Source organism: Caretta caretta, chromosome 2 (genome assembly GCF_965140235.1).
Source record: "Caretta caretta isolate rCarCar2 chromosome 2, rCarCar1.hap1, whole genome shotgun sequence".
Taxonomy (NCBI): domain Eukaryota; kingdom Metazoa; phylum Chordata; order Testudines; family Cheloniidae; genus Caretta; species Caretta caretta.
In genome coordinates this window covers 230,122,598-230,147,787 of record NC_134207.1, presented here as the reverse complement: position 1 = coordinate 230,147,787, position 25,190 = coordinate 230,122,598, and the positions used below count along the sequence as shown (strand labels likewise).

Here is a 25,190-nt window from a genome sequence, read left to right as displayed (position 1 = left end):
AAGTCAGGGAAGCCAGACTGGGAACCGCGCGGCGCAGCAATCGCGTTAGGGTCGGGGCGTTAGCCTCTCTCCACGCTGCCGGCCAGCTGGGCTGGGGGAGGGGGGCACCGTGTGACCTGAGGAGCCGCTGGAGGAGAAAGGAGGAGCCGGCGACACCATGTGAGCCGCTGGCCGGGGGCAGCAGCAGCAGCAGCCCGCCGTGAAGACAGATGGGGTGAGCGAGAGTCAGCTCCAGCTGTCAGCGCGGCTTCAGCCCAGCCCCTGCCTGCGCCCCTCCTCCGCCGCGCGTCTCCCCCCTGGCCTCGGGCAAACCATGGCGTCCAGCGAGGAGGACGGGGCCGGCGGCGGCGGCTCGCTGGAGGAGAAGGAGAAGGGCAGGAAGAGGCGCCTGGGCGCCTTGGCCACAGCTTGGCTCATCGGCTACAACATCGCCATGACCGCCGGGTGCGTGCCGGGGCGCGCTGCGGGCCGGACAGACGCGGCGGGGCGAGGGGGAGCGGGCTGCGGCGGGAGCCGGGCTGAGAGGCGGAGGCCTTGCGACCGGGGGCGGGGGGGCGGCTCTGCTCTAGCAGAGGGCGGCAGAGGCGGCTGCCTGCAGGGCGAGCCCTCGCCCGCCTGGCATTTCCTAATACGGTGCGGCCGCGAGCGCGTCATCTCGCAGCCCGGCGGGGAGGTTAAGTATAGCCCGAGCCAGGAATGCCGGGCGGCGCTGCCGGGGCTGGGGGCTCCCCTTGGCGTAAGGCACCGCGGCCGCCCCCGCGCGCTGAGCCGGCTCCGCGTGGAGCGGGAGCTGCTGGCTGCAGGCGGCTCCCCTGCGCCGCGGGCCCCGCTCTGAGCAGGGCTGAGGCTGACTGCCAGCTCGGGCACCGCCCTGTCCGAGGAGCCTTGGCAGACTTGCGGTCTCAAGCTGCCAGTGAAGGCTTCTGGGGGGTTGCGAAGTGGCTGTAAACGCGTTGTTACAGCAGGATTCCTCGTTTTCCTCCCACGCCGAGGGCGGGATCAATGGTTTAATAAAGTTTTCAGAGTAGTTTGAGACCCACTGGCTCCCAGCAGCACCAGGTGGTACTGCCTGCCCAAAGTTTCTAAATAGCTTTGGTTCAAATTCTTGCTTTGGAGAGCACTCCGGAGACAGGCAACGTATATTAATTTCTTCCATCTGCCATGTTAAGAATTAACTGCAAGAAATGATTACTACTATTATATTTCTGAGTAGCAGCCGTGTTAGTCTGTATTCGCAAAAAGAAAAGGAGTACTCGTGGCACCTTAGAGGCTAACCAATTTATTTGAGCATAAGCTTTCTTGAGCTACAGCTCACTTCATCGGATGCATCCGATGAAGTGAGCTGTAGCTCAAGAAAGCTTATGCTCAAATAAATTGGTTAGCCTCTAAGGTGCCACGAGTACTCCTTTTCTTTTTACTATTATATTGAAAAACCATCTTGGCTTCAGACTAAGCAGCATCACTGATAAATAGTTAACTGATATTGAAACAGTATTTTAAGACATTAGTTTCCTTCTTCTAGCTCCATCTTGGTCTCCCAACCTGCTGCTCTACAGATCAGTCTCTCAGTATTGAAAACAGAGGTTACAGGCCAAATTCAGACCTGACACAAGCAGACAAAACTCAGTGCATTTGTACCCACTTACCAACGTTGAATTTGGCTTAGTATGTCATTTCAATTTTTGTCCTCAATTCAACTACTGGTAGGGGCCATTCCAATTTGAATGCATTGGGGTCGAACTGTTAATAAGCCCAGGAGTGCATTTAAACTGATGCCCAGTGTTACAATGGATTCTAGTATTGGTATTAAGTTTTAAGGCTAAGGGAATTCTGGCTTATATTTAAGTGGCTGATGTATGTATTTTCATTCCTTTTCAAGATTTATCATGTTAATAGCAGTATTTTTCATAACATACTTAAACTGACTTAATTTTCTGTCGAATGACTGAAAATTGTCAGGTTTCAGAGTAGCAGCCGTGTTAGTCTGTATCTGCAAAAGAAAAGGAGTACTTGTGGCACCTTAGAGACTAACCAATTTATTTGAGCATAAACTTTCATGAGCTACAGCTCACTTCATCGGATGCATCCACTGAATAAATGAAGTGAGCTGTAGCTCAAGAAGACTTATGCTCAAATAAAATTGTTAGTCTCTAAGGTGCCACAAGTCCTCCTTTTCTTTTTGAAAATTGTCAAACTCCCACAAATTTCAATACTTAGTTCAATACTTCAATACTTAATTCGACATTGGAACATTTTACAAAGGGAATTGTTGAAGTCAGGCATGGGGGCTTTATGAAGGTATGTTTGTGTCAGCTTTAATTAGTGTTTTTATTCGTTGTTCATAATCTTTGCTAGTTTGGAATTGCTGTGTTTCCTCATTGTATTTCTTAACAGTCCACCCCTTGCTTTGTTGTTCATTTGCTCATGAGCACTGGGCTCCTGCCACAGACTTTTAAGGTAGAAACCTTTATTTTAATTAAGTATCAGAAGGGTAGCTGTGTTAGTCTGGAGCTGTAAAAGCGGCAAAGAGTCCTGTGGCACCTTATAGACTAACAGATGTATTGGAGCATAAGCTTTCATGGGTGAATACACATACAACTGACGAAGTGGGTAATCCCCCACAAAAGCTTATGCTCCAATATGTCTGTTAGTCAAAAAGATGCCACAGGACTCTTTGCCATCTATTTTAGTTGTGATCCCTGCAAGTGCTGAAGCCCCACATATCCCGTCAAAGTCTCTGGTAGTTGAGAGCCACCAGCAGTTGTAAAAGTGGGCCCTTTGTTTCTTGTGTGGGATAGGAAAAAAGAAAGACAAACATACTGGTAAATGCGTAGGTGATGTTCAAAAGCAAAAATGGCAGGTAAGTGTCCAAATCCCATTGAAAGTCAATGGAAGTTAGGCCCGTAACTGTCCTTTGGGCCTCCGAAAGCCTCCCTCGGGGGAATTTATCGTGTAGGGTATTTTCTGTTTCACACTGAATGCTTGTCTGATGTTCAGTGAAAGTTGCCATTTTTCTGTATGCAATACAAAGGCCCATTTGGGACACAATAAAAAAAAAAGTTGCAAGCTGAAGACCCAATAAAATGGTCTGTGGAAGTACTTTTTTAAAGAATAACCTCTCTAAGCAAGAGACCTACCAACTTTTGTTTTTTGTTAAGTCAGAGAAGACATTTCATGTTCCCTTTTTGTTGCAAAATGAGATTCAGGGAACCTTTTTGGTTTATACTTACTGCCTTTTTGGTCAGATATAATATGGCTTCTCAGGGTACCTCTTATGTAAAGGTACTGCTGTCACCTGCCATATTGCCAACCATATAAAAATCCATTATAATTCTCCTTTGACACACACTTTACTCTAAAATACAAAACATTTAGAACCCAGGAAAGCCTTATTGTGAAGGCAACATGTATTGCTGAAGTTAAAATAATCCACTGATTTCAGCAGTAGCTGGAATCCACTCTAATTTTATACTCTACAAAAATTTACTCAGATTTTTACACTAGCCATAAGAAGCTGAAATAATATCTGTGGGTGTTGCTTAACTGGCACTTGTGTTTCATTCTTAGGACAGGAATTGGAATTCACCCTGTGCCGCAGCATTATGGAACCTTGGTAGTTACACTACACACAGGGGAACAGGTGTAGAATAGGCATGATGAGAGAATCCACATTTGCAGTGTATGGTGGAGCCCAGTTGCATGTGAGTTTCACATATTGAAAGAAAGGCTTGGAGGTGAGAGGGCTATTGTCACAGGGTGTACCTATCCAGTAGTGTCCCCTTCTGGCCAAGTGTGGAGCTGTAGGTGCTCCCAGACTCACTTTCCCCTAATGTCATCAATAAGGTCACTGAGGCTTTACGTGGCCTTCTGAAGGGTCTAATTTATTAACCAAAGACCCAATAAAAATACCAGCAACCCTCACCCCAGCATCTTATCTGGGAGACACAGTCAGTCTCGGTTTATTAATTCCTACCTGAGTCTACCACTCTCCTCCAACAGGGTTTTCTCTCAATTCAGGTCCCTTCTCCAGACACTCTTGACACTCACTGGGAAGAATTCTTCCCTAGAGCCAAGGGAGGGTGTGCAGAGATCTGTCAGTAGTAGCCCTTCTCTAGGAAGCACACAGTTCTGACAGGCTGGCCCTTCTGCCACTATTTGGAATTCCCTACCCCTCTGAGCAGACCTTCCAGGTCCCTTGCTCTGGTGAATTCTTCTGCCCTCAAAAGCTTCCTGTCTCAAGGATCCACCTCAGCTAATCTCTGGTAACCCTTTGTCAAGCTCATTAGGTAATTAGCTACCAGCTAGCCACCTAGAGATTTAAAATTCCTTCCAGGTGTGTCTGACTTGGCTTTTCTTTACAGGAGCCTCTCACAGGTAGGCAGGTCTCCTAAAAGGGCTAGCTCTGTGCCACTACTGAGTCCCCTGCTAAGTGGCCACAAAACTTAATGTAAGCAATATTTAGGGACTGCAGCCCCTATTCCCGGCAGGCTTCCCGCAGCTCCCATTGGCCGGGAACAGCGAACCGTGGCCAATGGGAGCTGCAGGGGGCCATGTCTGTGGACAGTCAACGTAAACAAAACGTCTCGTGGCCCGCCAGCAGATTACCCTGATGGGCTGCACGCCAAAGGTTGCCAACCCCTGCCTTAGGTGATTATAAAATTTATTTTAGCTCAGATTTGTTTGATCTCAATGAAGAAAGCTTTAATTTGACTAACTGTTATTTTTGCTTTCTTTCATTTGAATAACAGCAGAATGCATATTTAAAAAAAAATCCACACTTAATATCAGTACACGATTACCAACATGTCAGTTCCAGAACTATCCACTTTGGCCAAAATTTTCAAAAGTGACTAGTGATTCTGGATGCCTGGATTTTTGAGTGCCCAACTTTAGACACTTTAAATTGGCCTGATTTTCTGAGGATGGGTATACAACACTTTCTGAAAATTGGACCCCTTTATTGGTGTCTCAAAATGGACACCCACAAACTGAGGCACTCAGAATCACTAGTTGCTTTTTCCAGTCTTGGCCTTAAGTCCCTATGTGCTAGTCCTTCAAAGAGCTTTGTGTGGGTAGAACCCCACTCTCAGAGGTCCCCTCACACAGAGCTCCTTGCAGGATTGAGACCAAGGTTGGAAATGTTGGCCACGGTGTTTACTTTTCAATATGTTTTAAGAAAACAAAATACATATATTCAAATATTTTTTTAAATTTCATGTACATTTTTCAATATCCTAATGCTATGAAACTATGATAAGCAATTTGGGATTTGAAATTATATTGGAAAAAGAACTGTAGTCTATACTAGAACCATTACACCAAGTTGTGCAGAGGGGACAACTGCTGGTATATTGAGAGTGGCTGGCACCTGAAGTTGGCATTTTTTTTTTAACTGCTAAGTCATGTTAAAAACAGCTAAAATATGTGAATTAATACTCTCTGAATAATAAAGATATGGTCCATACCATGGAAAAGAGAACACCTTAGCTATGTAACAAAGAGGGCTCTTTGCAAAGAGCAGCAAGACATTCTCTCTATACTTTTTCACAAAGTAGGGTACAGGAGCTAAATAGTTAATGGATTTTGCTATATTTTAAATTATATTGTCAATCTCTTTTTAAACAACATCAGTAGAAAATCAAAATTCTCCGTCAAATATTTGAGATGAAAGTAATGTAATGAATAATTTAGATACCTGGGTGTTCTTAGAATTCTCATTTGAAAATTATCCATTCTCTTTCTTTTCTAGGTGGCTGGTATTGGCTATTGCCATGGCTCGGTTTTACATGCAGAAAGGAACATACAAAGGCTTATACAAAACTATTCAAAAGACACTTAAATTTTTCCAGACATTTGCTGTGCTTGAGGTAAATTTTTAAATGCTACACATTGCTTGATTGGAAAATATTTACCCTCAGCAGAAAAAAACAAAACTTCATTAACATGGAGTTAAGGATGAAAGAATATCTCAGAATTTCCAGTCTTTCTAACTTCATTTATTTTTAAGGTGTTTTTCTGGGGGAGAGAGGAGGTTGGTTGAAGGGAATGGATATCTATTGTAACATTAACTCTAGGCTACTAAATTATTTGCTTATGATTTTTTTGCATTTCAAAAATGCTTAAGAATTGCTCAGAGACAGATCTTGCAAGCCAAACAGGGACTCCATTCCTTATGGAGCCTATTCCTTTGCAGACACCCTGCCCTCCTCCACAGATGATTGCTTCCTTCTCATTCTCCATACTCGATTCATTATCCCCCATATGGCTTTCTCTCTTTTGCTCCTTCCAGACTGGACCCACATGCCCCATATGGTTTGCTACTAGTCTTTCATTGAACTATGACTTTCCACATTTGCAAAGCACTCTGGAGGCTGAGTGCACTTGGCAAAGCATGCATCAGACTGATATTGATATATAATACATTCATCAAGCAGATGTATGTATATAATACATGTGCCTCTTTTAACATGTATGGTCATCTGTGTTTTGGTTTTTATATTATAATAATACCTTTACACTTCTAAATAATTCTACCTGAACCCATCAACACTAGTCAAGGATTTAATTTGAAAAAGAATTAATAAAAATCTTCTAAAATGAACAACAAAAATTTTAAAATCCTTGTATATCTGAAACACCGTATGTATCTTGCTTTAAATTTTCCAGAAGAATTCTGATCTGGATAAGATGTTGCATGTGAAACTGAGGTTTGGTTTTGAAGCTGAAGAGCAAGGTGTGTGTATGTATATGAAAATCAGCCTTATGTAAAAGTTCCTTCGGTAAGCAAGTCAGTCTTGATTCAGTGGTATTACAAACCAAGGGCCTGATTCTGTGAGGAGTGCAGCATAGGAATTCAGGGTAATTGGCACCTCACAGAATTTGGCCTTGACATCTTAATTTTTGCTGCCGATAAAGTCAATGAAAGTGTAGTCTGAATAAGGAGTAAAGGACTAGGAGTAAGTTTAGATTTATGTTAACAGCAGCAATGTCTTTGTTTATACTGCAAACAGTAAAATGATTTTAAACCAGTGACTTTTAATTTATACTTATTTTTATTGACAGGTAGTCCACTGTGCAGTTGGTGAGTCTTTTGCTTTTAATTTCTCACTTAACTGATTACAAACAGGAATTATGGGACATAGATAATGTATTTCTCTTTTTAAGGAATAGTTCACACCTCTGTGCTTGTGACTGGGGTCCAAGTGAGTTCAAGAATCTTCATGGTATGGTTTATAACACACAGTATAAAACAGGTGGGTGCATGAGCAAATTCTGTTTTACTCTTTACAGGAAGGGCTGATTATTAATAAAAAGCTCATTTTAGCAGGAAGTGTTATTTAACAAGTAATAGGATCTGGCAAATGCTCCATACAGGGGGCTCTTACAAACTTCAGTCAAAGTTCTACAGGTAGAGAACTTACAGGTTCAAGCCTATAGTTCATGGATGGGCAAACTTTTTAGCCCAAGGGCCACATCTGGGTATGAAAATTGTGTGGGGGGCCATGAATGCTTACAAAATTGGGGGTTGGGGTGCGGGAGGGGCTGGGGGTGCGGGCTCTGGGGTGGGGCCAGAAATGAAGAGTTCAGGGTGTGGGAAGGGGCTCCGGGCTGGGGCAGGGGGTTGGGGTGCGGGTGTGTGTGTGGGGGCTCCGGCTGGGGGTGCAGGCTCTGGGGTGGGGATGAGGGGTTGGGGGTGCAGGAGGGTGCTCTGGGCTGGGACTGAGGGGTTCGGAAGGCAGGAGGGGGATCAGGGCTGGGGCAGGGGGTCGGGAGTGCAGGCATGTCCCTGCTCCATTTCCTATGTGGTTCCCAGTGAATTGGAACTGCGGGGGCAGCATGCGGAGTCCCCTGGCTGCCCCTACATGTAGGAGCCAGAGGGGGGACATGCCGCTGCTTCTGGGAGCCGCACGGAGTCACATCACGCGCGGAGCGGGGCAAGCCCCCAACCTCGCTTCCCTGCTGGAGCACTGGAGCGGGGCAAGCCCCAGACCCTGCTCCCTGGCAGGAGCTTGAGGACCAGATTAAAACGTCTGAAGGGCTGGATGCGGCCCCTGGGCCGTAGTTTGCCCACCCCGCTATAGTTTACAGTTGTTTACACACAGGATGCTGGTAAATGCCATTGGAGAGGGACAACTGAGACATATTGGGTTGCTGCCAGGTTTGATCTGTCTGTTAAGCAAGATTAAGGGGTAGAGCTTCTGTTCATCAACAAATGTACCATACTGTCAACCATTCCACTTTGAAAAAGAACTTCAATTAGCATGTGTTGAATGTACAAATGGAAATCATTCTTAAACTGAATGTATCTGGATAAACACTGTTGTGACATTTTACATTGATGTTTTCTTTGTAGTTTGTATTAAATCCTTTCTCAAAAATTTTAAATTAATATTATATTAATATTATAGGTTCACAGCATGCCACTGTAATAGGCCATCATTAAAAAAAAACAGAGAAAACCTCCCAGCATATGAAAATTACCAAACTGCCCCTGAAAGTGTTATTTATGTGGTTGGTTATAGATTTTAATGTAGATTCTACTGTTTTGTTACCCCAAGGAAAAATGATGCAAGGAATTTATGATTCTTGTAATGAATGGACTAGGACTTATAGTTTAGTTCGTCTGAATTTTATTTTCTTTGCAAGGCTTGAAATTCCTGTTCTCTAAAGGTAAATATCGAGTAATGGATCCCAACTTTTGGGTCTGTGCTTCTGTGTGTGACTTGGGTTAGAACTTTCTTAACTCAAGATGCTGAGCCTTTAAACTTTCTCACCAGCAGGTGGCACATGCCTAACTGCTGATGAGATATAACAGCCAGGCAGAAACTGCCTCCATTGTCAATTCCCTTTTTATCTGTTCACAGAAGAGAGCTCTCTTATACACTTTGTTTCCTTTGCCTCCCTTTTTTGTAATACCGAGTAGGTTTATCTTAAAATTTTTTTAAGGTAACTGCTTCTTGTTTTGCTTTTAGAAGAAAAGAAAAAATGTTCAAGAAGTGAACCATTTGTTGGTTACATTGGACGAGTAGATCGAGGCGAGGGCATATATCACTGATTGTCATCATTCTACCTTTATGTGGAATGGACTAAACCTTGTCCACCCAGCTCTTTGTTTCACTTGATTTCAATATAGTAGGTCAAACTACATCAAAAAATCCCCATGTCTAAATGTCTGTCTGAATGCATTTCTCATTGTTATTTCTTTGCATGCCTGAACATTCAGGGTCATGTGAGGGTATCCGATATGTCAGGGTTGGGCAAACTTTTTGGCCCGAGGGCCACGTTGAGGTTGCTAAATGGTATCAAGGGCTGGGTAGGGAAAGCTGTGCTTCTGCAAACAGCCTGGCCCCCCGCTCCCTATCCGCCACTTCCCGCCCACCTCAGAACCTCCAACCCATCCAACCCCACCCCCACCCCACCCCACTCCTTGTCCCTGACCGCCCCCTCCTTGGACCCTCCGCCCCTAACCGCCCCCCCAGGACCCCACCCCCTATGCAACCCTCCCTGTCCCCTGACTGCCCCGACTCCTATCCACACCCCCGACCCCTGACAGGCACCCTGACCCATCCAACCCCCCACCCCACTCCTTGTCCCCTGATCGCCCCCTCCCGGGACCCCAGTCCCTAACTGCCCCCACAGGATCCCACCCCCTATCCAGCCCCCCCTGCTCCCTGCCCCCCCCGGGACCTCACCCCCCATCCAACCCCCACTGCTCCCTGTCTTCTGACCTTGCCCCCCTGCCCCCCGAACCTCCGCCCCATCCAACCGCCGCCTGACTACCCCCCGGGACTTCCTGCCCCTTATCCAATTCCCCCGCCCCTTTACCATGCTGCTCAGAGCAGCAGGACAGGCTTATTGGAAAGCCTGGGAGATGGGTGGGCACAAGCCGCACAGCTGCATGGGAGGAGGGTCGGGGGGGAAGGGCCGGAGGCTAACCTGGCCGGGAGCTCAGGGGCCAGGCAGGACGGTCCCGTGGGCTGGATGTGGCCCGCGAACCGTAGTTTGCCTACCTCTGGGATATGTAGTTATAGGCCTGTTATTGATGATAGCCAGCCTCACTACTTGTCCAGGAGATTTGCGAGGCAACCACATGGAATTCTCTACATACTTATTCAAAGAACTATTGCTTGCATTTAGCATTGTGACCCAAATACAGGTTTAGCCTGTCTGTGTTAGCCTCTTATCTACTTCAGGTGGAGAGTAGCCTAATTCTCTTCTTCTCCCTTACCTATATTTGAATATCTTTGTATTTCAGTTTGTTTGTTTTTTTGCTTTTGTTATTGAGATTTGTCCTAACCCTCTTATTTTTTTTAAATAAAAGTTAAATCTTGTTTCCAATTTACACATATTGGGCCTAATTTTCAGAGGTGCTGAGCATCTGCATCTCCTAGCTGTGAGTGTTCAGAATCTTTGAAAAGCATTAAAGCTTTGTCACTAGGTTGCATTTTGTTGAAAAACAGTGTTTCTCTTTTCTGTGTTTGGAACAAAAAATGTCTCTGTATTTTATTTTCTAGAAATCCCAGGAGGTTTTCAGCCTTCAGGCACAGAAGCCTATTACCAAATTCCTCCCCTTTTAAAGAAAATAATTAAATCACTTGTGTGTAATTCTCCTTCTCAGAAGGTTTTATTTGTAAAAGACCCCCTACCATCATCTTTGCACAGTTGGGGATTCCCCTCCCCAAAGGATCTGATATTTGAAGCAGCAGGTAGATATGCTACCTACTGAGGAGGCAGTTTAACTACTCAGAACTTGAATCTTTAAAACACTGCAGATGAGTATATTCACCTACAGCTCTTGATCCTCTCACTCCTCCTCCTTCAGTGATCGACCCTCTCCCAACTGCCTAACTGTCCTGCAAACTCCTGAGCACGCCAACCTGATCTTCTGCTGTCAGGTTTCACTTTGTAGCCCATGGAGTACACTGAACAAAATGGAATTATCTTGTGTATTGCGAAGACATTAATAAGCAGGAGTGGGGAAAGCAACAACAGACATGGGCTAGGTGAACATAAGAAGACAGACAAGACGAAGAGTAGTGTGATGTGATGTTTGTCCACTCTAAAATGGAAGAGAAATATTATACATAGTATTTTGAGAAAAAGAAAGGGAGAGGATAAACACAAGCAATTAGACCAAAAATCAGAAGAAATAGAGCAAATTGAAAGGGCAGATGCAGGGTAAGCAAAAGAAGGAATTAAATCAACGAAATAGTTCAGTGTTTTGATGTATTTACAATGGTTACAGTCACTTTGTACTGCACAGTTAGCAAAATTTCAGTATGTTGGTCAATACCTGTAATAGAAAAGTTAACATGATGGTGACTACAGGTGCTGATTTTTGATACCCCAGTTTTCCTTCTTCTCAAATTCTTAGTTCTATTCCAAATGTCTTAAGTGGAAGTCTATTGCCGCTTGCATAGAAAAGAAGTTTAAGGGTGAAGAAAATGTTGGTTCTTTATACTTTCACAGATCCAGAATGAGGAGAGCGTTATTCTTTTTCTGGTCGTTTGGACTGTGACAGAGATTACACGATATTCCTTCTACACATTCAACCTGCTCAACCATTTGCCATACTTCATTAAATGGGCCAGGTGGAGATGTCTTGCAGTTTAGTTTCTCATAGTTCTGTGCATGCTAATTTCATGCATGCTGAGCTAACACACAGGAGAACAGATGTGTGAGCTTTGGCTTTGTGTCAGAAGAATGCGGTTGGTTGCCTTGTGTATTTAGGAATATTGCCATTTGGTTTAAAATGTAAAGAATATTTTAGCTCAGATATTTGGATGTGATTTGTTTTTTAATTTCTTTGTTTGATAGTTATTTTCATTTACTAGTCATCCTTTTGTTTTATGCTTGCAGGATTACCTTTTAACTTTTAGAAATGTAAGTTGCATTTTGAATACAATTTAAAATGTACTAAATTATCTTTTTTTTAAAAATGATCATACCATGTATCCTCTTACACTATGCAATAAAGAAAAACAAAACCTTTTGTTGCCAGAAATCTAGGTGTTTACAAATGTAGGCCCAGATTCTACAAGGACTTACCCATAGACACTGTGAGTGCTAACTGTGATGGGACTATTCCAAGTTCATAAAGCTGAGCACATACATAAGTCTTTGCAGGACGGGGGCCAGAATGGCCACTCAGTCCTGTGAAGTTGCTGGGAGCTTTGGGCTCTCATCACCTTATAGGCTTTGTCCCTTATTCTGTATTGAATTTATGATTTAATTAGAGGTTTTACAAAGCCTTCGTTAATATTTTAAGTAGCTTAGTCCAAACAACAAGGGCATCTTTTTTATAGACGTAACCTTGACTTGAGATGTCAATACTTGAGTATGTTACTGAATGTGAAATACATTACTGATTGTGTTTAGGCTGGGTATTTACCATGAAGCTTAACTGGATGAATTGCATCCTCTGTAATTATTGAATGAACAATAAATATATATCCAGAACAGACTTTGCTTTTTATGAAGCAGATAAGTCTTTTTAAAAATTCATTATAGATGATTTGTCCATATTTATCCAAAAATATATTTTTGTTTATTTATTTTGCTTTATTTTTGTTTTGTAGACAACACAGTTCTGATGCTTCTAATGCACTTCTTTGATATGGCTGATATTTATATCCATTCTTATAATACATTGTCTTTCTGCTTGTACAGTATGTGGTAGGTTTTGGCATGTTTAAGACTAAATGGCAGACTTAAAAAAATAAACAGTTAAAGATCCCCTGTCTTTAATTGAATATACATTTAGGCTTTAAATTTAAAAACACATTTGAAAAATATCAACCTATCAGATACTCCCAATGCTTCCAAGTTAGAGGGTTTTTTCCATTCAAAATATAATAAGGCAGTAGGAAAAATAGTCATTCTGACAAAAGAGCCTTATATGTGTGTGAAATATACTGGAAAACAAACATTTGAAAATGAGTTCTTCTGTCACATATCTTACCAAGGGCTGACATCAGGAATCAGGGGAAATTTATAGCTAGCACAAATGGGCACAAATCCATTGGCTTATCTGAGTTGTGTCTTCTCTTCTCTTCCCCCCGACCCACCCACCTCTTCCCCTGCTTTGATGAGTTTTGTCCTTTTTTGTATATATAGCTATATATCAATACACATGTGCAAACCATAGTAAACTTCTGTTTAATGCTTTGGGATCACTAGCTTTTTATTTTGAATGATAAAAGCTTTGTCTTTCCCTATTAAATAGAATAAATACACCTACATTTTAATTCAGAATACCCCATTTTTGGTTTGTTTCTGTTCTGCATATGGCCAAGGTGTATTTGGAGTTATGCCATCAGTTTCTTGTTACGTCTCACCTAATCTGTTCTGTTTGATGTACGAGCTTGCTAAGCCCATCGATTACTAGGGAGTTTCATATTCAGTTGCTGCCATTTTAAAACTCATCTGGTTTGGTCATAGAATGCATATTATACATTTATTTCAGACCCTGTGAGGCAGCTGTCATTGCTTTCTCCAGCCTGAACTCAAGAGAACAGTTCTTTGTGAATGATTGCATCTGTATGTCTTACCTTGCATGAGAATTTTTCAAAACATTGCTGATTTCAGTTTCTTACTTTTCCACCATGTATGTAGCATATGGTATTCAAAGTAGTTGGCTTCTTTCAGTGCCTTTGCTTTATCATTTATTTGAAAGTTGGTCTATTTGTTCTAAAATGGGTTCATTGAGATATCTGGTCTCACACACAGATGCTTTTGCATCAGTAATTCCCATTCATGTAAGTGGCAGATGCAGTCCATTGTTAGCTTCCCCATATGACAATGGGAGGAACAAGCTTCCTAGGTATCTTAAGATTCCATTAACTTCAATAGAATTACAATGGGGAAGGGATGCACTTGGACCAGTGTGCATGGGCTGTGATGAAGATATGTATTCCTACTTATTATTGGTCCAGGCCTGCTCCCAGACCAATCAATGGCACCAGGATCAGGCTCTAAATCAACCAAAACAAGATTACTAGACGATACAACAGTTTTCCAAACTTCGAATCTTTATCTTTAACATTGGAAAAACATTAAAACATTTTGATATTACTGCAAACTAAATGTAAGGGATTAGGGCCAGATCCTCATCTAGTATAAATCAACATAACTCTATTAAAGTCAGTGAAGTTGTGCTCATTTATACCAGCTCAGGGTCTGGCCCTTGGTTTTCTCTTGCAGGAAACTACTGTAGTTCATTGCTGTGCCACTAATCATCAAAACAAGAAATGTTACAACATGAATTTATCTTTCAAGAAAATAATTCTTAGATTTATTTTTCTTCAGATACAACTTTTTTATCATCTTGTATCCTGCTGGAGTTGCTGGTGAACTTCTAACGATTTATGCTGCATTACCTTATGTGAAGAAGACAGGCATCTTTTCACTGAGACTTCCCAACAAGTATAATGTCTCTTTTGACTACTACTACTTCCTTATTATTGTCATGGCCTCATATATACCATGTAAGTACTATTATACTTTAATAATACCAACAACACAATAATAAATTATGCAGCCGTTCTCAAACTGTGGGTCAGGATCCCATTTTAATGGGGTCGCTAGGGCTGGTGGTTAGACTTGCTGGGGCCAAAGCCCGAGCCCTGCCGCCTAGGGTCAAAGTCCAAAGGCTTCAGCTCTGGGGAGTGGGGCTTTGACTTCGGCTTCAGCCCTGGGCGGCAGGGCTCCGGTGGACTCAGGCTTCAATCCCCCTTCCTGGGGTCATGTAGTAATTTTTGTTGTCAGTAGGGGGTTGCAGTGCAGTGAAGTTTGAGAATCCCTGAATTATAGGCAGAGCTTGCAGTAATGCCTGTAGTTACCTTTGCCTAATACTTTATAGGACCTAGTTAGTTAAAATTTTGCCACACTTGAACTGCTTAGGCAGAAATTTTACATGCTGAGTGTCTGCCTCAGGCTGAATATATTTGGAAAGCTTCAGTGAAAATGGTTTAGCCATTTCCTAGAACAAGATTAGGGAAAAATAAGATTTGTTGTTTATGTTAAAAGAATCCTACTACCATTTTGTTGAGAAGCTCAAGCCCCTCCACTGTTTGGAGAAAGAACTTGAAATTTGGACCCCTGTTGGTGTCAGGGATGAGCATTTTGCAATCTTCATGAAAATCCATCTAAAATTAGCCTCTGAAAATCATGGTTTGCACATACTCGGTAAAGGTTTGTTAGAGGCTAGCAGCAAAATTCTCTAAAAATTCCATCTGCACTGAGCATGCTGCGCTCCACTCCTACAGAACTTTGTTCCAACAACATTGAACATGCTGCACCCCCAGAGAGTTCACTGAGCATGCTTCAGACCAGGGGAAGCAGGATTTTTCCTGCAATTGCTCCCTCCTGGGAGCCGCTATTGAATTAGACACATGAACTGACAGCAGAGAGACTGTCTCTCCTGTATTCTCAGTACTCCCTATGCTGGCACCAAGACAGAACTGAGAAGTTGTCTCACTCAAATGCAGAGAAATGAGGAGCAGCATGGGCACAGGTGTGGCAGACTGGGGAGGGATAGAGGCATGCTGGGGTCTACAGACCAGGGGGGATAGAAACAGGTGAGACAGGGACAGGCTGGGGGTGGGCAGAGTTGAATAGAGAAGAGACAAAGGCAAGCTGGGAGTGGAGGCTTGGATAGGAGCAGAATAGGACAGATGCAGGGAGGACAGAGACAGATGGGGACAGGTTGGGAAGGATTATGCAAGGGGATAGGGCAGAAGGAGGGATGTTGAGGATGACAGGGGAGAAGGATCTGTGACCACTAGAACACAGTGCCTTACACAATTTGAACTAGACCCTTAGCTTCCTGGTTCTCAGTGTTTCTCTACTGTTCTGAAAATATATTGGAAACCCACTGGCAAACTGTGAATTTTAGATCAGTAAGCCCTACAACTGTACCTGACAAATTGGTTGAACTGATAATAACAAAGCACCTGGAATATCATGATTGATAGGCTCTAATCAGTATGCATTCTGTAAAATGAAATCATGTCTCACTAATCTCTTAGAATTCTTTGAATGTGTCAGTAAACTAGTGAATAAAGGAGCAGTGGTTGACATAACGTATTTCAAGTTCCAAAAGGCCTTTGACAAGGTTCCACACAAGAGACTATTAGGAAGCTATGTAGTCACAGGGTGAGAGGCAAACTCATATGAAGAGAGATTTCGATTGAAGACTTGGATTGTTTACCTTAGTAAGGAGACAGATAAGAGGGGACATGATAAAAATATCTAAAATAACAAATGGTATAGAGAAGGGAGACTGGGAGTTTGTCTTCTCCCTGGCCCATAACAGAAGATCAAGGGAACATTCAGTGAAATCAAAAGGTGGGAAATTCAAAACTGATAATACTCTTTCACACAATGTGTAATTAAACTGTGGAACTCTTTGCCCCCTCAACTCTTTGTTGTTGAGGCCAACAATTTAGCAAGATTCAAAAAGGGATTACGTATTAATATGGATAAAGAGACTATCCAGAGTTATAATTAATTATAACAGACATTATGAACTTTTATAAATTTTATAATTCATTATAACAAAAAATAAATCTTCAAAAAGAAAAGGAGGACTTGTGGCACCTTAGAGACTAACAAATTTATTTGAGCATAAGCGTTCGTGAGCTACAGCTCACTTCATCATCATCAAGCTCATGAAAGTTTATGCTCAAATAAATTTGTTAGTCTCTAAGGTGCCACAAGTCCTCCTTTTCTTTTTGCGGATACAGACTAACATGGCTGCTACTCTGAAACCTACCAAAAATAAACCTTATGTTTCAAGGGTTAAGTCAGTGTTTAACTATTAAAGGTCAGGATGAGATCTAATGTGAATGACACTTTATCCCACATCCACATAGTGTGTGATTTTTTACAACTGTCTATGAAGCATCTGGTATTGGCCACTGGACAAGATAGACAGTGGGTCTGAGTCACAGTGGTAATTGCTACAGTCCTATGTGTCTCATCCCTTTTTAGTGTCTGGCCCACAGTGATAACAGCTTGCTACTGCTGTTTGTTGCGGCATTAGCTTAAGTGGCTGAGGTCTGTGCTGTGAAGCTTAAGATTTCAAGCCTGCTGATGACCCATGAAGGGGTCAGTATGGTGCCGCACGAAGGAATTTCTGTTTTTTCAGTTTACTTTGTTTAAAATTAGGAAGTTACACCCAAAGAAACTACATCTAGGAACACCCAAAGAAACATCATCTTAATCCTGCCTCAGTATGGGGGCTGGACTAGATGACCTCTTGATCTCCCTTTAACTCTACAGTTCTACGATTAAAATAACATTAAGATGGCAAAGTCAGGCACCTTGGTGCATATGTATTATGATACAGGGTAAAAATTTCAAAAATCCCTGAGTGACTTAGGCTCCTAAGTCTCCTTGAAAGTCAGGGGGACTTAGACTCCTAAGTACCTATGTCCCTTTTGAAAATGGGACTAAGGGTCCTAAATCATTTAGATTATTTTGAAAATTGTACCCATAGTTTTTAATTACATATGACTTTTTTCCCACAGAACCCCCGTTTTATTCAGTGCACAGGATGGACTGTGTTCTGGGTATGAATCAGGGGTATGTAGTGAACAAGATGGTTATCTCTATGACCCTGCCTCATTTGTTGCAGAAGTTGGAAGGTGTGCAGTGAAGGAGGCAGGGGATTGCAGGAAGAGAAGGAATGGTCTTGTGCTTAAAGCAGTTGAATGCTGCCCTAGAGAATTGGATTCTATCCCTGCCTACGTCACAGAGTTCTTATGTGATGCTGGGCAAGTCAGTAAAATGGAATTATGTGTTCCTCATTTCCTGGGTGCCCTACCTGAGTCACCTATGGCCTGATATGCATAGGTGTTGAGCACATATAGCTGTAACTGAATTCAGTTAAAGCTGTGCATCTATATAATAAGATTTCAACACTGTCACTCTGTCTGTGTGTCACTTTGAAGCCTAGAATGTCTGTTGAGTCAGTGGAATCATGGAAACAGCCACAAGCTTGGCTGTTAGTTCTTTTTGTTCAGAATATCTCCAGGTTCAGTCATTATTGGGATTCATTGTGTCATCCAATTTTTATGGTCTCAGACATTTTCAGCGTTTTTACATGCACAACTTTACAGATTCCACCCATGTGATAGCTTGGGCTTTCAGCCACTAGCTGAACTTGTAAAGTGCTCTAAAAAGAATGTTCAGGCCCTAGGCATCTCAAATTGGGTACCCAAAATTAGTGGACACTTTTGGCCTTAACCTCTCTGTGGTGAGTCTCTTTGTTCCCATCTGTGAAGTGGGGATAATAATACCACTTTGCCTGACGGGGTGTTGTAAAGATAACTTCACAGGTATTAATGAATTTATCAGACACCACATTGATGAGCACCCCAGAAAGCCCTGTGGGAGATGGGGGGAGGTGAAGTGGGTAGGATATTACAACAATTTCCTGTAGGACTAGAGGGAGATAAGTTGGCATCCTCCTCCCAGTCCTGACCCATTCAAACCTCCCTCAGCATAGATCCTGGGCCACATGGAAGAGTCCACAGAGCCATGGAGGTTGCTGAGAAGTCATTGACCCCTACATGCATGCACAGATCCCTACATGGATTTTGGTGGTGTGAACTGATCCATCAGTGTTTAAGTCATAGTTTGCCATTGTAAGCAACCCAGTGTTACTTGCTCCATCACCATAATTTTTCCTCAGCTGAATAGTGTACAGTTAGAAATGTATTTTTCCTTTTTTCCTCTAATTTGTTCATTTATTCTTTGATCAAGTGTTTCCACAACTCTACTTTCATATGCTGTGGCAGAGAAGAAAGGTGCTTCATGGAGAAGTGATTGTAGAAAAGGACGATTAATCCAACTCTTGTAACCACGGTGCTTTTTACAGAACAATAAGAAATGGAAACAAAACACTTCATGTGATCCTTATGAGTCCAAGTTTTAAATCATGGAACAAGAATAAATGGCTGTGCATGAAATAACATGGATTGTATTGTTTTGTAAATTCAGTATGTCTTCAGACTTTGCATTTCATCCTTGGCTTCACTTTTGATTCTTTTATTTCATTGATTGGTTGTTTCCTCAGACAAACTATTTTCTTCCCAATTTTTTTATATAAATTAACAAATAGAGGCAGGAGATTGAATAGCTTGCCAAATTGCTTTCTATTACAAAACTTCTAGTGGTCATTAAGAAAAAAAACAGAGTTGATGAGCAATATTGGAAGTTAGTACAGTATTCTGAAAAATAGATACTTCATAAATTAGATTTTTTTCATAGGACAGGTGGCTTAAATTTTGTCCTTTCTTATTATTTTGAAAATATTAATCTTTGTCAATATTCAGAACTGAGAGTTTAGTGTCTCTTGAACCTTATGAGAACACGCCATTAAAAGTAAACTAAACTAAAGCTAGGGTTATAATTACTTAGGGTCTGATTCTGCAGCCCTTACTCACATTAAGTAGTATCTTCCTTCACAATTACCCTTTTGAAACTTTTAGAGTCCAATTAAGCATTAGTAAGTGTAATAGAATTGGACCCTTCATTAGGCCAGAGACTCAGCATGGGGGAAGTGGTCCATGCTAGCAGATTCAGGTTCAGGATCAAGGCCTGGAAGAGCTGAAGCCTTTTACTTGCAGGATCATATCTTAGCATCATAGAATAAGCTTGTAAAAGAGTTGAACTCTAGATTCTCCATGCAGATTTAGAGTAGTGTACTTCAGTTTGCTACTACTTGATGCCTAGCTATAGCTGATGATGTGGCCCAGGTTTATTTTGTCCTGGTGAATTGATTACCAGTTTATTCTGTATTCTAGAGTTAGGGAACATGAGGGGTGGCGGTGAGGAGTAAATACAGAAGTACATGTGGAAACTGCAGCTATGGCAAAGTATTTTATTTCTTACAATTAATCAAATGGGATAAAAATGGAAGATTTAAAAATACTTTAAAATACTGTCTTGACATGTAATTGTATTTTGAATCAGCCAGCTATGCACTTTTAATTGCTCCTTCAGTTAATTGTTTCATCCTCTTTATAATGTAATCAAGGAACAGTTTTGGATCTGGTCCTATTTAACATCTTTAATAATCTAGAAGAGGAACATGTTAATGAAAATCACAGATAATGCTAAAGATGTTATAAACACCAGCATGGAGAGATGAGTTATATAATGGAGGTTAGAAATATGGGCAGAAATTTAAAGCCATAAAGTTGGAAGAGACCTGAAGTGAGAGTGGACCACAGATTAAATGTTCATTTGCAATACGATGTGGTAGCAAAAAAGATCAGTGCAATTTGGGGTTGCATATGCTGAAGTTTCATGTCGTGAAGCAGGGAGATGTGATTGTCCCTCGTTAGGGGATTCGCCTGAGTCCACATCTGAAATAGCATGTAAAGTTCTGGGTACCTCAAAAGCAGAAATTTTTAGGCAAACTAGAAAGTTCAAAAAACAGCAATAAAAATAATGAATGGACATGAGTAAGAGGTAGGAAAGATTGACTTTAAAACATTAAATATGTACAGCGTGGTTACGGGGAAAATATTGAGAAGGAAAAGGAATTATTAAGTACTAGGAGTTGTAATTAGGAGTCAGGGGAAATTAATAAATGGAAAATATAAAATGAATACTAGGAAAAAGATCCTGACCATGAGCTCTACTAAGTTGCTGAATAATATTCCAAGGCCCATGATGGCAGCTCCTTTTCCTGGGACATGTAAAGCCCAACTTTTTGGAATACTAGAAAACATATTGTAGGAAACAGTCTTGCTTTGACAGTGGATGGGTCTAGATAACCTGAAAGGTGGTTTCGATTCTAACTTCTAATGATTATATACTGTGACTTTTAAAAAGAGTTGGAAATGTTTCCTGATGTGACTAACAAGTCTTTGTTATATCCTTAAGTTGCAATTTTATGTCTTAGACTTCCCATATTTACACATCTCAACATTACGTGTAAACTAGCTTCCTTTTCAGTTATTGGTGTATAGAAGGCTTGAGATGGAATAATGGTTTTTCTGACAATTTGAAAACTGAATATTTTTGATCTATTTTAAAACAGCGTATTGATCCAAGGTGCTACGTTAACTTATTAAAATACATTTTTATGCAGCTGAAATGATTTAATGTATTAAAATATATATCACATTTACAGTCTTGAGGCACAAAATACTTATACATGCTACATGTTTAGACTAAAAGTTTTATTTGTTAAGTGTCTTTTGCATAAAAAGTGCTTCAAATATTAATTGTTCTGATAAACTTAATTCAACTTGCACTCTGTTCCATATGAAACACCCGGGCAGCTTCTGAGCACCTATTTCTCAATGAGCAGGCAGAAGGCTCTCATGGAATTTGAATTAATTAATGTGATTGGGTTGTGTTCAGTGCCAAAGTGTAATATCCTTTTACTGGGGGTTTGAGCTTACTTAAGACTATGACTATTGATCTATTTGAAATTAATTGACTATTCCAAGGGCCTGATCCTGCAACTCTAACTCAAATGAGTTTGTCCTTTGATTACGAGTTGAAGGGCTGAGCTCCAATACAGTGTTATTCGTCCGGGGGAGGAGCGGGGTTGTATTGCGTGTGGGTTGAACATATTGTCATACAAGATGCAAAGAATTGCTGTAAGCATTTTGATATCCTTTTATACATGCAACATGACTTAATACAACACCATTCATTACCATTCTGGTTTTTGGCTTGCACAAAGTAGCAATGTACTAGTCCTGAATAGTAATACATGAACAAGAAAAAACGTAAAGGTGGTTTACAATTGAAGTAGAATCTTGTTAAACTGCACATCAATAAACTGCAGCCTCATGCTGAAAATAACTCTTTAGGTCTGTGTTACTGAAGGCCAGACCAGTGAGATGACAAGCTCCCTGTGAAAATTACATTGAATCTCTCTCTCTCTCTCTCTCTTTTAAATCTTTCACTGAATTTTTCACTCCGCTCTAATTAATATATTTTAAATTGATATCTTCTGTTAGCAAGTAAGAACTGTGAGTGAAATCCTGGCCCCACTGAAGTCAAAGATTGAAACCCCCATTGACTTCAGTCAGGCCAGTATTTCAGTCTGTGTGCATAGCATCATATTTATAACATAATGAAATAGTGAACTAACTTACTCCATGCTATATACAATTGGCATTAAAAACAAGTGTGAATTTCTTAGGGTGCCCTCTGTTTCCAACCTGAATTTGGCACATTTGTCCATCTTTGTAATCTTCACTGCAGTATTCACAAATGTTTTAACTTATTGAGAACCTCTTTATTATGAAAGGTTAGGAATATATTCCAGCATTAAATTCTTTGACATTTTTATATTGTATCTAATAAGCTGTTCATGTGAATGACAGCTCTTGCATCATGCTATTTTGGTGTTTTATTGAAGGTGCTAATATCTGGCCTGATTCTGTAATGTTTATTTGTGGGACGGCCTTTATTCATATGAGTAATCCCATTGATTTCAGAACTTGGCCCTTAATGCCTTAAGGCTTAATCCTGAGATCAGACCAAAACCCATAGAAAAGGGCATGGGACTGAGAAATGGCATCAGCCCTAACTGCCCAAGATGGCCAATGCTGGCCATTGTGAAGAACAGTTGGCACAGTTCATTTCTCCCCTCTCTTGCTCTATACAGCATCTTAGAACATGGCTGCGTTGGCTACACTGAGTCTAAACCACAATCCCTACCCTCTCCATGGAGAACTGTGGAGACCAGTTTGGGAGATCTCCATGCACAAAGGGGAAGCAGAATCACCTTGCATGGCTTCTGTGCTCCACTCTACCCTGCCTAAGGCTTCATGAGCATGAATTTCTCTCAGGAGCTGGCTCTGTAAAAGCAATAATATGCCAACACTTCTGTACTATGCTGCTGTGTATAGTACAGTTCAATATTAATAGCCTTAGAGAACTTGTGCAACATGCTTCTGCTAATTCCCATTAAATAACATTAATCACATATGGCCAGTTACCTCGTTCTCTTCATGTTAATTAATAAGCTGCAATGCACATTTCACAGGGCAACATGTGGAAGGCTTTTCTGTAACCAAAGGGAACGTACTTCTTTCTATCTAGGACATACATATGTAAACGTTAAATCTAGGAATTGCCACTGCTCTGCCTGTGATACTTAGATTCTTCATGGTAGTTGACCTAAGTGATGAGTGACACTTTCTGTTTTTATTGTGAACTGATCAAATCTACAACCTAAACGTGGCATGTGCATAAGCCAGTTTTGGTGAACTGAGCTCAAGCTCAACTGTTATTAGGGAAAAAAAGAGGAACTAATGTTAAGAACTGATACATGGGGATTTTTAACGAGGAATACTTAGAGTAAGTGTGCTGGACTGAACAAGAGGGTTTTGTAAAAGTGAGAATTTCAGATGGACAAATTGACTGCAGTTAATCCTAGAGAATTAGTGAAGCTATTTTTCTGAAAGACAATGCTGCAAGCCTTTTATAAATTCAAATTTGTTTTATAATTTGTATTTTAAAATGTGCTTATAGATATTTATTATGAAACAGCTTACAGGTCAAGTCCACACTACATATCCACTTTTTTGTATGGATACAGTACTTTGACCTCTTAAAATGTGTTCAGCTATTTTTATTATACTGAAAATTAAATTTAAGGAAGTAAATAATTGACATTTCTGCAAAGTGGTTGTTAGTGTGGTTTCTTTCATGTCTTTATTGTGGTATTGTTAGTGTGTGCTAAGCCCAATGCCCTGAAAGCAGCAAGTTAAAATTTGGCAAGGAGAGCTCTCTCAAACATACTTGCAAGATCGGGGGGGCCTTAGTAGTAAACTGCATGCAGGTGCAGGGGTGTAAGGGCCTGACATTGTAAGGTGCTGATACCTCCTGAGAGATCTTGAGGGCCTTAAGCTTCGATTGATTTCAATGGGAGTGGAAGATGTCTAGCACCTCGGAGGGTGATCAACACTTTGTATTATCAGATTCTAAAAGCCTGATCCTGTGAACTCTGGGACCTCACAGATAGCCCCACTGGCTCCTTAAAAGCTTGATCCTGGATGGTACTAATTACCTCTTATAAGGTGCTGAGAGCCCTCAATTCCAGATGGCACTGGGTATAATTCTAAGAAGTGCTTAGCACATGTAACTCCACATGACATCCACAAAGGCAGTGGGAATTTTGGGCACTCACCACCTGTCAGGATTAGACCCTAGACTGGTAGCTTTTGGGAACACTCAAAATGTACCATAGTCCATTTGTCATGTTACATCAACTAAAATATGATGTGGTCTGGCTTATTCACAGTCATCTTGCTTCTTAATTCATTCTTGTTCATATTTTATTTCTTTCCAGTTGCTTGCTTTGTACAAATGTAAGCACAGTCTAATTTGTCTAATCTTTTCATGTAGAAAATGTATTTAAAGAGTCATCAAAATGTAAATGTAATGCAGTTGCTCATTTATTTATTAAAATTTACCTACCTACATATTCTCAACTGGTGTATCATATTCATAATGTATACAGATGGACTTATGAAGTGAATCATAAAATATTGACCTTTTAATAAAATAAAATAGTTCATAGTATTTATATGCAAAGATTTGTGGAGCTAAAGCTGCAGGTGTTTCTTTTAGATTTTATCTAACATGCTAATATTGTAGCTATTGAACAGAAACTATACAAACAATTATGAGCCCTGTATTATAAAGTGTTGTCTATAGTAACACTTGGATGTCTATTTTTGATTTTGCAGCATATAGATGACCTAACAAGAGGTCAGTTCATGCAACTGTACATTTCAGAGGGTTACAGGAGGTTGGTATGCAAATACAAATATTATGTTTCCATAACCAGGATTACTGCACAAGTTCACCTTGAGATCTTAACTAAAATATATTACAGCACAGAATTTGGCACCACCCACTCTTCACATTTCACTCCCCAAAATATATTTTGTTTAAAGTAGATTTTGGTCCTAAATGATTGAGATATAAAGAGAAACATCCAGCTACTCAATATTGATTTATTTTCTCTTGAGGAGTAGGTAAAACTTCTCAGAACTGATGGAATTATACAATATTTTCCTCCATCACCAGTATGTAGGCAAAATATTATGATAATGATCTTGAAATAGGGCCCAGTCTTGTGAGGTGTTAAGCACTGTTTGTAAGGGGCTGAGCATCCTCAGCATCCAGTGACTTCAAATGAGAGT

At 41.0% G+C, this 25,190-nt stretch overlaps 1 protein-coding gene across 5 annotated transcripts; it reads left to right on the top strand.

Annotated features, from left to right (window-relative positions):
* On the top strand, positions 1–24,473 carry HACD1 (3-hydroxyacyl-CoA dehydratase 1). 5 transcript variants are annotated; one of them, XR_007354936.2, is made up of 7 exons: positions 1–444; positions 5,750–5,867; positions 6,667–6,733; positions 7,063–7,081; positions 7,171–7,253; positions 10,515–11,178; positions 14,308–14,409. XR_007354936.2 is itself a non-coding variant. In XM_048838018.2 (7 exons), exons 1-7 carry the CDS (start codon positions 210–212, stop codon positions 18,849–18,851), a joined length of 615 nt encoding a protein of 204 aa, XP_048693975.1. In that variant the 5' UTR covers positions 1–209; the 3' UTR covers positions 18,852–24,473. The 5 variants fall into 5 exon arrangements, 3 of the variants coding, with proteins under 3 accessions (XP_048693975.1, XP_048693974.1, XP_048693973.1); XR_007354935.2 differs by having other exon boundaries at positions 7,165–7,253; XM_048838018.2 differs by lacking the exons at positions 6,667–6,733; positions 10,515–11,178 and adding exons at positions 11,470–11,591; positions 18,769–24,473 and having other exon boundaries at positions 1–214; positions 7,165–7,253; positions 14,308–14,486.
* Positions 24,474–25,190: the final 717 nt, after the last annotated feature.